Source organism: Montipora foliosa, unplaced genomic scaffold (assembly GCF_036669935.1).
Source record: "Montipora foliosa isolate CH-2021 unplaced genomic scaffold, ASM3666993v2 scaffold_413, whole genome shotgun sequence".
Classification (NCBI taxonomy): domain Eukaryota; kingdom Metazoa; phylum Cnidaria; class Anthozoa; order Scleractinia; family Acroporidae; genus Montipora; species Montipora foliosa.
In genome coordinates, this window is record NW_027179716.1 from 657,042 (window position 1) to 670,246 (window position 13,205).

The following is a 13,205-nucleotide window of genomic DNA, read 5'->3' on the forward strand; positions in this document are numbered from 1 at the left end:
TTAACATAAGAAATGCAAGAATTCCAGCTTTTTCCACAAATTCATTAGTTGTTAAGAAATGCTTTAACATGTGTGCATTATTTCCCAAGCCTTCCAGATTAAACTGCTTGTACAGTTTATGTTTGCTTATGAATGTCACTTGCCACATACTCACAACATACAGGTGTACCTCAGGGCCTCATTTACATGCAGACAACTTCGTCATAATTAAGTATTGTGAACAACTTTTAGGTTTGATTTCATTGAAGGCATAAGTAGCATACTATAAGCCTGTTGCATGTGAGTTTTATAGTGGGAATAAAAAACCATGAACATTTTTGCAACATCAAATGATTTCATAAAAAACATGAAATCAGAAAAACACAAACATTAAAGTAATGCTCCACATAAGAACTACTGTAAACTTCATTGTTCTGTGGCATTGGCTCTTTGCCACACAGAATATCTTTAATTTTAAGAATAGGGGCTCAGGAGCTGATGGTTCATAATAATTATGAACCGTCAGCTCCTCCCCTATTCTTGAAATCAAAGATATTCCATGTGGGAAAGAGTATAAAAATAAAGAAAATCCATTTGCATCAAATAAATGTTAGGAAATGTTTGTGGTTAACCAATCAGAATAGCAGAAGACAATAGCTAATAATTTTGCTTCTTTGATGAAGTTCTGCAAATATAATTCATGTTGTGCAATTGGGTCTTAAATTACTTGAAACCTTTAAAACATCAGACAAAATGCACCTTAAATTTTAACTTTTTAGGGGTTTTTGAGTCTTGGCCAGTGAGATCACTTTTTGTAACAAAAAAAGGTGACATTTCATGCATCGTGCATTGCCATTAGCACTTTCCTTCTTATGAAGATCATTGCTTAATTTGATGTAGAAGAAATTTCCTTTAGGTACATGTAGCCCTCAAATGAGAGCTCAAACTGCAAGCAGCCCTCTGTTGAGTGGTCACTTAACAAAGCCCCATATTTAATGTAAATGCTCCCTCTTTTAAAGTGTATATGACATATTTTTTTATTTACTTGATGGAATCTACACGGCATTCTGATAAGAAAGTCGAAAAAAGTTTTTCCATATCGATTTTTCTTATCCATGATTTTGCCGTTTAAAAGCGTGAAATTTCACCTCCGGTGGGTTACAAAACCGCGCAAGAAGAAAGAATGGAAATAGTCCGCTGTGACGTCAATACAAGAATGCCAGTATCGCGGTTTCTTAGTTCCTCCGTTTTTTGGTGCGTATTGCTACGACCATAGACAACACACCTCAGTAGAACCATGTTTTTTCCTCAGAGCGCACAAAAAAATATGAGGAACCGAGAAGCCGCGACACCGGCATTCTTGTATTGACGTCACAGTGGACTATTTCCAGTCTTTCTTCTTGCGTGGTTTTGTAACACACCGGAAGTGAAATTTCACGTTTTTGGATGGCTAAAACATGGAAAAGAAGTACGATATTGAAAAAACTCTTTTCGATTTTCTTATCAGAATGTCATGTAGATTTCATCAAGCAAATAAAAAAATATCTGTCATATACACTTTAAGCGGTCAGTTGGCTAACACCCAAGGGAGACTGCTTAATAGATGTTTGACCTTGGCTATTTTATGCAAATACATCCGCATTACATGTACACGTAATTTTAGCCATTAAAAATTTAATGAAAGTGTTCGCCATTTCCAGATTTGCACAGTTAAAAAAATCATCTACACCTGCCCTAATGAAAATACTAATAGTCAACGACAATGGCCACAGAAATTGGGAGCCCGAGATACACACATGTGGTTTGAATTTCCGGTCAGACATATAACTTTTTCAAGAATGCTATCCACCAGCACCACAGTGTGCCTTTGCTCTTCACCTGCAGTTCGAAGGAGATGGCGTGGCTTGTCAGACACCAGAAAGGGGTTCTCAAGATCTAAAATAATGCGCTTTAAAACCGCAAAAACAGTTTTTGAATTACTTTCATACAGAAAATACTGCACATAGGCCATGAAGTTCCCTCCATTGTGCTCAATAAGAACTGCATATCCACAATGTTTTTTCATCTTTTCGTACAGTCTTGAATAAATAATATGTCCATTAACAATAACACGTTTAGCCACCTGAAAAATTGGTCTGCGGATACAGTTTAAGTCAATTAATAAACAGGCTTGTTCATAGATATCGTCATCGGCTGTCCATCTTCTTAAAGCTCCAGCAATTTGACAGTTTGCAGCCTTTTTCACATTTCGCAACCTTCTCTCTCCAGAAAGCATACGCTCCACAAATTGTTGTATTGTAACATCAGGAATTAAATGGCAATTAGCTCTCAGGCTATTTTGTGCATACAACATCCAGATAAGCTGCCGACACTGATTTCCAGTTCCATGAACACCCTCCAGTAAGGTTCCATTCAAATCTTCAAAGGGAAAGCATGACCATGCCCAAAGTGGTCCCCAAGACTGCACATACATGGCAAGGTGAGCTCCAACATTGTGCACATTAAGACTGCAGTTGCTATCGCCATAAAGGACTTGGTGATCCTTATAAAACCTGAACAAAAGATCTCTAGCCATAGCTAGTAACTCTGGAGTTATATTGTCTCCAAGCAAAATGTAAACACCCTCCACCAAGCAAGCAAAATGTTGAAGATACCTCTCAGGTAAAATGTCAATAAGGCATGGTACTGAGTAATAAAGTAGCCATGCTTGTAGTTCAGATGCCTTAAAATAGGCACGACTTGTTTCCAGTTGTCTTGGAAGTCTTTGAATAAAATCTGGGGGTTTCATTTCTTTTAGTCTCTTGTCAATAGCTTTTGTTTTATTTCCAATAAACCAAGGCTTTTTATATTTTGATGAAGACAACCAGAGGTTCAGCAACTGCTTTGTTACTCCCAGTAATGCACCATGCATGTAGTCTGGAACTATTCCAAGCACTAGGTCAAACCAAGGGAGTTTTGCCAGTGGAGTAACATCATAAATGCCTTTCACTCTCTTATTACTCTCCAATGCAGACAAGGCATTCTCCAGTACACTGTCACTGGTGCGTAAAGTAGCAGGTGGGTCTCGAAAAGGGTAACATCTCACATGCCCTTTCCCTTGTTTGGTAGTAAAACCTTCTTCCTCACAAGTACTGCAGCCACATTCACCATTATGGTGACTCATAGACAAAAGGTAAGCCTTTCCTTGCAAGTCCGTGCTTCCCAATGACAGCATCAGCTTTGGATGACATTTATCTGTCAGAGTTAAACCTTCGTGCTTTAAAGTGATAAGGTCTTCAGTAAACACTTCAAAAAATGTTGAAAACCTTGGCTTTCCTTTCCCCTGCCACAGTCCCCAGAGAATCATATTTTTCTTTACAAACCGTTCGTTTGGGGGCAGTTCATTAATAGCAAGAAAAACTGGCCATATATTGACCTTTGAAGACTTGTACAAAGGAATTCCATCTGTATTGAAAAGCAAAGTTAAATTATCTTCATTGGTTAGAAATCCTCCACTTTGTTTATATTTCTTGTACTCTGTTCCATCGACAATGTCTCTGATATTTAGACAATTTGGTAACTTTTTGTACTGCTGGATTTTTGTCCATATACCACTGTGTTGCAGAAGTGTGCCCAACTGCTGCTCCATAGAAATAGTCACAAAATATAGGTTTTTCTCCTTTTTAGCCTGATTTCTTACATTTCTGCGATAGCGCAATCCAGAACATTGTTTTCCTTTGCCATCTGTTGTACTGCACTGGTAGATATTCTCATCTTTTGGAAAGATAGAGAAACACTTGCTGCAATAGTCATAGATATTTGTGAGACAGTCACCAAGTGTTTCTTTGATTTCACTGAGGGTCAAAGAGTGTAGATTGTTATCTTTTGGGGCAATTAGTTTTAGAAGCTCTAAAAGGTCAACAGAAGCAGAACCATTCAATTTATGTTTTGCAATGTAAGACAGGATTAGTACACTAAGTTTTTCTTTTTCACTGAATTCCTTCACAGAGTTTGTAGGTGCCGTTTGCAATTGATCTTCATGATCATCGAAGTCTGAATCATCACTAGATGTTGCCTCTGTTTCAGATGAGCTGTAATCATTGTTACTTGATGAAGAGTCCGAGTCTGAACTAAACGAATCATCCATGCTAATAATATCTGTGTCCTTGCCTGGTGGATATTCAGAGTCTACATGTAGGTCATAATAAGAATCCTGACTGGCAAAGAAAGGTTCATCTTGACCTGAAACTTCTGAGAGTTCAGTTATTACAGGATGTTCCGTGATATCTTCAGTGGTTTGCAAATCTCTTTCTGTAAAATCTTTAGTGATGGCAGGTACAGGTGATTTGTTCTCAATAGCTGAACAGCTTGCGAAGTTTTGACTTGAATTTACCTGAGGATACGATTTAGAAGAGCACTGTTCATCAACGAATGAGCCATCAGCAGACCGTTTTCTTCTCCACAATGTTGTTCGTGAATGAAGGTTTTGCCTGTGTTCTTGTCCAAGAAGATTCATTTTCCCGTGAGTTTTAACTAAATGAGAGATAATACGCTGCTTAGAAGACAAAAGGTTGCTGCACAAACTGCACTGCCACTTTAAGAGACCATCATCTGACATGATGCAGTCAAAATCCAGATGGCTAACATGAACAGAGGCCATATGGTGATCAAGGTTTCTCTTGGACATCATTAACTTGCCACATATCTCACACAACCACTTTTCCTTATCTCCACCTGCACCTCCTCGCAATCTCAAAACAGGTTGTTCCACTGTACGGGTAGATCCAAACTCGCGACTTTTTTTCTCCTTTATTTCTCGAGCTAAATTGCATGAATTTCCCTTAATGAGATGGAACAAAACTCGGCTGAAGTTTTTTTCTGCTGAACGGTAGTCACGAAAGAATGATGCCGTTATTGCCGACTTAAACATTATCAGATGTTGAATTACGTTGCTGTCATTTACGTTCACCTTTTTAAAGTAATGTTCTATTGAATCAAACACGGGAACAGCCATTCTTGATTTGTTGCTTTCTCCATCGATGTCACGATGTAGGTAGTGATTCAGCAAATAATGAAGTTCCAAACAGCTTGAAGGCGAACAAAATGCTTGCAAATGCAAAATAATATTGGGAAATGTTTCAAAAAATAGTTTGTTGCTGATAAATGATATTTCATTTTCCAGAGAACCATGATGAACACTTTTGTCCACCAAAGTTTTGCTAAGAACCGCCATGTTTCAATCCAAGCGTGTTTAATCACATGTTTAGACTTTGACCTCGTTCCCAAGCTTTTCTTGCTGCGTGTAAACAAACATGGCGGCTGCCAAATTCATACATTTCATGGACGTGAGAAAGGGATAAAAATCCGTACTTACAATGTAAAAGTACCGTATCGAAAATTTTTTTTTCGGTTGACGAACTTAATATGATGTATTTTGCCTTATTTTACGAGGTCACATCGAGGTGCTTTGAGCTGTGAAATTTCATAACCGTTGCTCAAAGAACAAAAAAATTTCACACGTTCTGATGGTAACCAATCCCAAGGAAGCCACGTTGGTAAGGACGAGCATCTTGCACCTTTCCTCTTTGAAGGACCGCCTTTACAGAAGTAATAACGTGTGATCAAACGTTCCGCCAGATTTCCGACGCATTCGTGGTGCGACATTTCATCTCACATCCTCTGGATTGCCGGTCTCGACTGCAGATTTTTAACTCCCGATCGTGCTGTTCTTCAAGATGTCAAAACCAAAATACGAATACGTTGTTGTTGATTGGGGAACTTGGGGAATCGATGTACAGTTATCTACAAAGATCGTGGTCAAAGATCATCTCAATGTTAAAAATGGAGATGCGTGTTCACTTCAGGGAACCGATCCTGTGACCAAGAGACCGATCATGTTCGAAGGAGAAGTCTTGGGAGTATTCGGTGAGTATGTTTGCAGTCTTTTTGATAAACAGATGTTGATTTATTTATTTTTCTTTTCTTGGGTGCGTGCCGTTCGATCCGTCTTGAAATTCTTGCTTTATATATGTAATCCCCTTGATCGCAAGATACATGTGTGTGTAATATTAACACAGTGTCGTGAGCTCAACACCGGTGGTCGCATGCACGAGGCAGTTTAAAATATTTTTCACTTAAAGATCCATAAATTTAGCCAATTTTGTTCACCGAACAGCTCAAGTGCCAACGTTTTTGCTGTTTTCACGATCACATTGCAAAGCCTGTAAGACGTGACAAAAAAGGGTGGCAAACAAAATGGAACGCGTGACGAAGAAGAAAGTCAGAGCAATCGCTTTCAGGCTGGGCTTTTAATTAAAAGCAGGAAAAGAACAGAGGTTTCTACTAATTTTGAAGCCACCTATTTTTGGAAAGCCAAATATTGTTTCATTTTGGCAATCACTTTGGAAGGATGTTCAGAAATCTGACCAAAAATGAATTCAGCTTGCAATGTACCTTCTGTGCTTAGAATTTGAGGATACATACATACATTTTATTGAAGCGCCCTTTACAGGGCTAATTTCAGCCACAGTTTTCTATCTAAGACTAATTAGTATATGTAATCGCATGGGCCCCGAGTAAAATTAAGGATTAATATCACACGTGTTTTCAGAAGCTGTAGAAATTTCCCGAGTCGCGCAGCGACAAGGGCAATTTCTACAGCTTCTGAAAACACAAGTGATATTAATCCTTAATTTTACGAGAGAACATGCGATTATTTATAATGGAGAGAGCAAAATTATAGGGAAACCTTTCAGACTTTTTAAGAATCACTCAGACTTGAAACCACCCGAAGTGAAACTCTCTTGCATACTGACAGAAAAACTTTTCAACTCACTGTGGTTAAATAAATTTCTATTCGGTCAAAGATGCATTTGGCTGTTATGTACATGTAGAGAACACTGCCTGACTTTTATCGATAAGACACGTTACGACATAAACAAGGCAAATTTTATTTCAGCGTACCTGTGTTTTGAAGTTTTTGCCGCTTTGATAACAACAACAAATGGCGAGAGTTCAAAGATGCTTGCACGTTTGGCAATTTAATTGCTTTCTTTCACCTCTTTTAGCCTTATTCATTCTCCTGTTGAACGTATATTTTCCCTCTCAGCAAAATCTGTCAAAGTTCTTTTCTTACGATCCGCAAAAATCCGCATTTTTTCAATGAAGTGATGGAACTTTAAAACCTTTGGTCGTGATGAATGGATTTGTTTGAGGTCTCCAACGCGGTCGCAAACTGGCCTGTAGGCGCCTAGTTAAACCAAGATTTGACACAAATAATCGCTTTCTGTTTGGCGAAAAATGCTGTAATTCACCTGAAGAATTCTTTTCTTAGGTATCTTCCGATTTCATTCCAATTTTTATAACAAAATCTCCTGCGAAACATGCGAGCGCTCCGTTTGTAAAATTTCTTCAAAATCCCGCCAAGCCAACTGAATGGAACGAGAACGACACGCTCAACCAATCACGAGTGAGAAATTTGATGCTCGACTAATCAGGAGCGAGTAATTTTGCCCTCAATTAAGAAAAAATACCCTCTTTGTCAGCCAATCAGCATTCAGTAATTTTGCCCTCTATATTATAACAAGAGAAAAAAACCATTCTAAGAGCATAAAAAATTATTTACAAGTCTCTTCTTAAAAATACTACAGTCTTTAAGATCTTTGAGGAGTCTGTTCCAACGTGTAGCGCCTCAAGGGGTAAAAGATCCTCTGCCCAGATTTTAATCTGCATCTCGGTAGATTTCAAATCTTTCTTATGTCATGTATTTCTGTCATGAACATTTAGTCTTCATGTATGTGTGGATTTTTGACTAAGATAGTCTGTCGCTCATCCATTTAGGCACCTGTGTACCGTTTAAAAGAACGTTTATTGACAATGGGAAGCCATTTGAGTGACTTCAAGCCTTCAGAAATGATGCACATGTAAGAAACACCAGAGAAACAAATATTGTTACGTAAAATTCACACACTCACTGTGTTTATTCAAATGTTTTGCATTGGGATTCCAACAGAACATAGAACAATAAACCAGCAAGTAGACTAGAATTCATGGCTAATACCGGTACTTCGATAAAGCAATTGAGTACGTTGTAATAAAATAAAGAAATGTTTCTTGTTGTATCAATAGTGAGTTAATAGTAAACCAACAGCAATGCCTCTTTTTCAGTTCCGTGCCTTATATAAATGAATAAAATAGAGAAAGTTCAATGAGTTGAAATGTGTGTGGTGCAGCTGTAAGTAGCTTATTAATTTTACATTGTAGGTAAAAAAAAAGAGGCAGATAAGATGGTGACTAACCTGGTTACCTACACAGTTGACAATGAAGAAAAGGAGCCAGCCATCGATGTTCCTCGACCACGTCGAGAACCCAAACCTTCAAAGAAAAAGCTAGCAGGGTTGGATGATGACTCTCAGTGCGAAGACCTTAAAAGAAAGCATGCAAGAAAAGAGTCTAGGACAGAGAAAGCTAAAGATTGCGAAGAGCTGGTCGACAAGGAACCAGTGATTTCAGATAAAAAGAAACACACAACTAAGAAGAGGAAGGCAGTTGACTCGAAAAATGATAACGATAGTGAAATTATTTTAGTGTCAAATACTACTAGGGTGCAGAATCTACTTGAGCGAAGGAAGCATGCGAGTTGTAGAAGTAATGAAGTAGTTGAGGTCGAGGAGGTGGCTGAAGTACATGCAAATAAGATCAACCTGCCTTCAGGCTCAGTACAGCTCAACCCTCAACCTACAGCAGACCCAGTTCAGATCATTTAAAAACCACAATTACAGCCCACAGATGCAGTCAAGTCAAGAGATTCCAACCTGCGAAATCAGCCTGTGGATACATTTCAGCAAAGATATACCGGTAACATCCACAACAAAATAACCCAACTTACAGCTAATGAACAGAATAGGGAAGGCACTTTCTTTCCACCACAGCAGTCGTCACCTTCACCTGTCACCCCTGCCTCAAGATTTCAGTTCTCTTCACCATCAATGGGTTCATCTCATACAGTATCAACTAGTCCTTCACTGAGCCATTCTTCCAAATCCAGTCCTCCACAAGTGTTGTCTCCACCTGATATTCCACAACAGGAGTTCTCCATTTCTCGAAGTTTAAGCCATTGCTCTGACTATAATGTGCCAGAATGGGAAGTGCCAATGGGTTATCCATCTCGTAACACCAACTTGCATCAGTTGCAAACAGGGCGAGGCCACATCCAAAAAGATGACAGTTGGCAAGGGATGCCACCATTATCAGATGTCATCAACCCTTGCCCAAACTGTCAACCCTTGCTGCAGTCACTCAGCAGCCGACTGAACAATTTGGAAGCTGAAGTCGAGAAATTGAGAAGGAAGCAAAGGAAGGTAAGGAGCTTTATAATTATAAATCATAATAGCTTGTGTAGCAGGCGCATGAAAATTATATCCATGGGTGCAAGAAAGAATGGAGGATATGACACCCTGTTCTTTCTTGCACCCATATTATTATTTTCATGTGCCTGCTATGCAGGCTAAAATCACAAAATTGTTGAAATTTTTAAGAGGGACAGACATTAGATTGTTAAATTTAGAGTTAATCCACATTGTACTTTATTGTTGATTTTTATTGGCAGTGGCCATAATGCGTTGAATTCAAAACTATGTGATAATGTTTAAGTTTTTCAGAATGATGAAGAAAAAAAATCCCTCTTAGGTTTTCAATACATAAATTTTCTGTTTATCACATACTAAAGTGTTAATATTCATTTTGCAAGAGGTGCTCAACAATGCAATGCATGGACCTTATTCATTAAACCTTACCAGTCTAGAATCTTGCAGGAACAATCAAATACAACATGTAGCTCAATATTGCTTCTTATTCTGTTTAAAATAACTGAATTCAACAGGGAAAAGCACTGGCACCGGTATTTGAAAATGAAGTTGCAGAGAAAGAAGATCCAAATGAAGAAAGGTTCAATGGTTTTACTAAGGTATGGATAATCTTAACCTACGTTTTACAGATAACATCTGAATGTTAAATGACTTTCTTAGTAGCCTGTGTAGCAAGCGTTCCTGTACGAACGAATTTGTCCACATTCTGGCCACACCAAAATTGCAGCCAAAGCAAAAAATCGGAGGATGGGGTGGGGGAGGAAACGCTTGCCTGCAAACCCCATGATTTTGAAAAACATGCACCAATTAGTCACGGTTGATTTCATTCCCCCTATTGACAGCTTGTCAAATAGCCAATTACAGATTACTGGATGAAGGATTTTACTTCCTTTAAAAACTAAAACACATGGTTATTGATTCATGGAATCAATAAACCTTCTCCCCATTTCAAAACAATGCAGACTTAAATTAGAAGAAATATCCATATATTTGCTTGCTTTGACTTATTGAATCCAACACCGGTTAACAAAGCCAGTGAAAAAATTCCCGTTAATAAAAATATAATGCAGCAGCTACTGAGCTCAACTACTCGGCACACGACTGTCCTGCTGTGTTTGTTTACAGTTATTTCTAGTTCAAAATGGATCTTCACTTTTCTCGTTATTTTCTGACTTTTCTGTGCTACAAGACAATTTATTAGCTACTTGTTAAACCTGTCACTCAAGATGACCACACTGCACCAATCAGAAGCCCCGTTCGTGAACAAACAGGTTTTTCAAAATAGTGCTGGTTTGCAGGCAAGTGTTCCTCACCTCCCCATTCCCAACCCCGTCCTCCGATTTTGTGCTCTCACCCCAACTTTTGCATGGCCAGAATGTGTAAAAATTTATTTTTACGGGAACACTTGCTATACAGGCTATTCCTTAGTAATGATATTGATTTCATCCGTTTGTAGACCTGTCAAACATACAGGCCTATTTCAGGAGAAATAGTTTTTGTGGTTGATCATTCAGTCATAGTTGGGAATTTTTCAACCAGTGGGTTCTACTTAAATTATGTACTAATAAGTAAACTGTATTCTACATGTTAAAACTGTACATGTGTACTTTGCTGTGAGACTCTCATACAAGTTATTACATTTATAATTAGAGCAGTTTTCAATTGAGTGTTGAAAGTAATTTCACAATTGCTTTGGTTTTGTATCGCTACACTTTGTGATTGCCTGGATAAAAATATCTTGCACCACTTTATTAACCAATCAGAAGTGATACCAAAACCAATCGAGACCTGCTCACACACGTTTTCCCGCGCTTGGTGGCAGCTTCATGTGTTTGCTTTGTACTCTGATTGGTTCATTGGATTGTTTATGACTGCTGTGATTGGTCAGAGTAATTACTTTGGTTGTGGTTTTACGACACTCAATTGAAAATGCTCTATCTGACGATCATACTGTTGTAGTTAATACACTGAAATGAGTGCAAGTATGGCACTGGATTTGCAGTCTTGTCTGAATCTCTCCTTTACTGTACACTACAGTACATTGTCAGAAGCCTGAATTGGGAGAAAGAAGACTGGTAAAAACCCACCTGTTTTATACAAGTTTAGATACCTAAAAAGCATTGACGCATATACGATAAAATGCACTGAGTTCTAATATTTATTTAATGTGTTCTCTTGTTGTTTTAGGAGGCATTAGTCAAGTCAATCGAAGACACCACAGATGGAAAGTCAGCAGTGGAGGCACTAGCCAAAAAGCTGTTTACACCCAATGAACTGCAGAGCTCTTCAGTCACTGGTTTTCAATGCAACAAAGCGTATGAATCACGACCAGGCCTGAGTCCATCAAGAAGGAGTCTTTTAGAAAGTTAGTTTAGATTTCTCTATATTTTTTCCCTTTTTTCAACATGCTTAATATACATGTAGCATTTTTTTGACCTGAGGAAGTCTTGTTGAGGTAACAAAATCCCAAAATTTGTTTGGTCATGCCAAACCACGGCTCATCTTACAATGTAACCAGCATCTGGTGTCACCATTTAAAGTTGTTTCTATGTGGTGAACATTTTTCTGTTAATATCTTATTTCCCAGGATTAAGTACTTTGCAGTGAGATACTAGTCAAATTATTAATAGTCACTAAATAAATTTAATAATTAAATAGAGGTAACAAACATATCTACTACCATGCAGTTAACACGCATTAAATTAATTTCATTTGGCTGTTTCCATCTTACAGGTATTGTGTTAAAGAAAAAATTTCTGGCAGCCACAAGGTCATCTGTTAGAAAGGACCTTGGCCTGGTTCTTAAGAAAGCGAGGGCAAGCAAAGAAAACAACAAGGCCAAATGTAAAGGACAAGAACCCAGAAAGCTATGAATGAACACTCTTTTTTTCTCATAAAATTATTATCTGTTTTAAATTTCTAAAGTTACTGTTTCATGATCAGGGCACTGACAAACAAAGATCACATGTACATGTAACATATATTTCTGATAATGATGTTTTACATGTTTCAATTGAATTTGAAATAAATGCATATGGCATTAGGAAAATGAAAGTCATGACTGTTGTTTTTGTTGGGCATGGTTTTACTGTTGATGGAAGTTAATTTGTGAATAGTTACACATTTAAAAGCATAAGGAATAATGCTTGCAAAAGCTGGAATAATGCTGAAAAAATCTGGCATATGCTAGAAAAAGCTGGAATTGAATGCACTGTCTTCACTTGCTTACATTTAGGAGTGTGCAAGAATTTTCAAGAAAAATCTAGAAACTGACATTTTGTAATAAGCTGGAAAAAGCTGGAAAAAACCTGATTTATGCCAAATTTTGATTTCTGGAAAAAACTGACAGATTCTATCCTAATTAGCATGTTTCATTAACATTCTAGAAAATTCTAGAATTTTCCAGAAAAGAAAACTGGTATATTCTAGAAACTTCTAGAAATCTTTTCTGTAATATTTCTAGAAAAATTCTAGAAATTCCCAGAATATTCCAGATTTGTTTTACAAGGGAAGGACCATGCAAGGACATGGGCAAGGTTCTTTCGAGTGGTACACCATGATGAGGTAATTGTGTTCTTTGCATTGAAAACCTCCGTTAAAGCAGCTTGCAAGTTCTCTGGTTATAAAGTGGGACAAAGATAAACATGATATCTGAAATAAGAAACGATTTTTAATCGAGCAAAAGAGACTGCTTGCAGACTATTCCTTGGCTACGATTTGAGAAAGTGAAGCCTTTAAATTAATCTGGGATATAATAACATTTAAACCACTTGAAATACAAGGTACTTACCAATATAACTTTTTTCTCCATATTTTTGCTTTTAGGATGTGACTCCATACATACATGGTAAGGTCCATTTCTCTATTGTGGTGATAATTTCA

At 37.8% G+C, this 13,205-nt stretch overlaps 1 protein-coding gene across 1 annotated transcript; it reads left to right on the top strand.

The window, feature by feature from the left end:
• The first annotated feature begins 5,693 nt into the window (after window positions 1-5,693).
• Window positions 5,694-12,196, top strand: LOC137988335 (uncharacterized). Its single transcript, XM_068834364.1, has 3 exons — window positions 5,694-5,876; window positions 11,526-11,688; window positions 12,057-12,196. The coding sequence occupies exons 1-3, from the start codon at window positions 5,694-5,696 to the stop codon at window positions 12,194-12,196; spliced, it is 486 nt and encodes a 161-aa protein (XP_068690465.1).
• Window positions 12,197-13,205: the final 1,009 nt, after the last annotated feature.

Bases quoted from the DNA above. Each gene is read 5' to 3' on its own strand.
- LOC137988335 (XM_068834364.1), top strand. From the start codon at position 5,694: ATGTCAAAACCAAAATACGAATACGTTGTTGTTGATTGGGGAACTTGG. The intron at 5,877-11,525 runs GTATTCGGTGAG...GCATTAGTCAAG, and splicing joins TCGAAGGAGAAGTCTTGGGA to TCAATCGAAGACACCACAGA. The intron at 11,689-12,056 runs GTTAGTTTAGAT...TCCATCTTACAG, and splicing joins AAGAAGGAGTCTTTTAGAAA to GTATTGTGTTAAAGAAAAAA.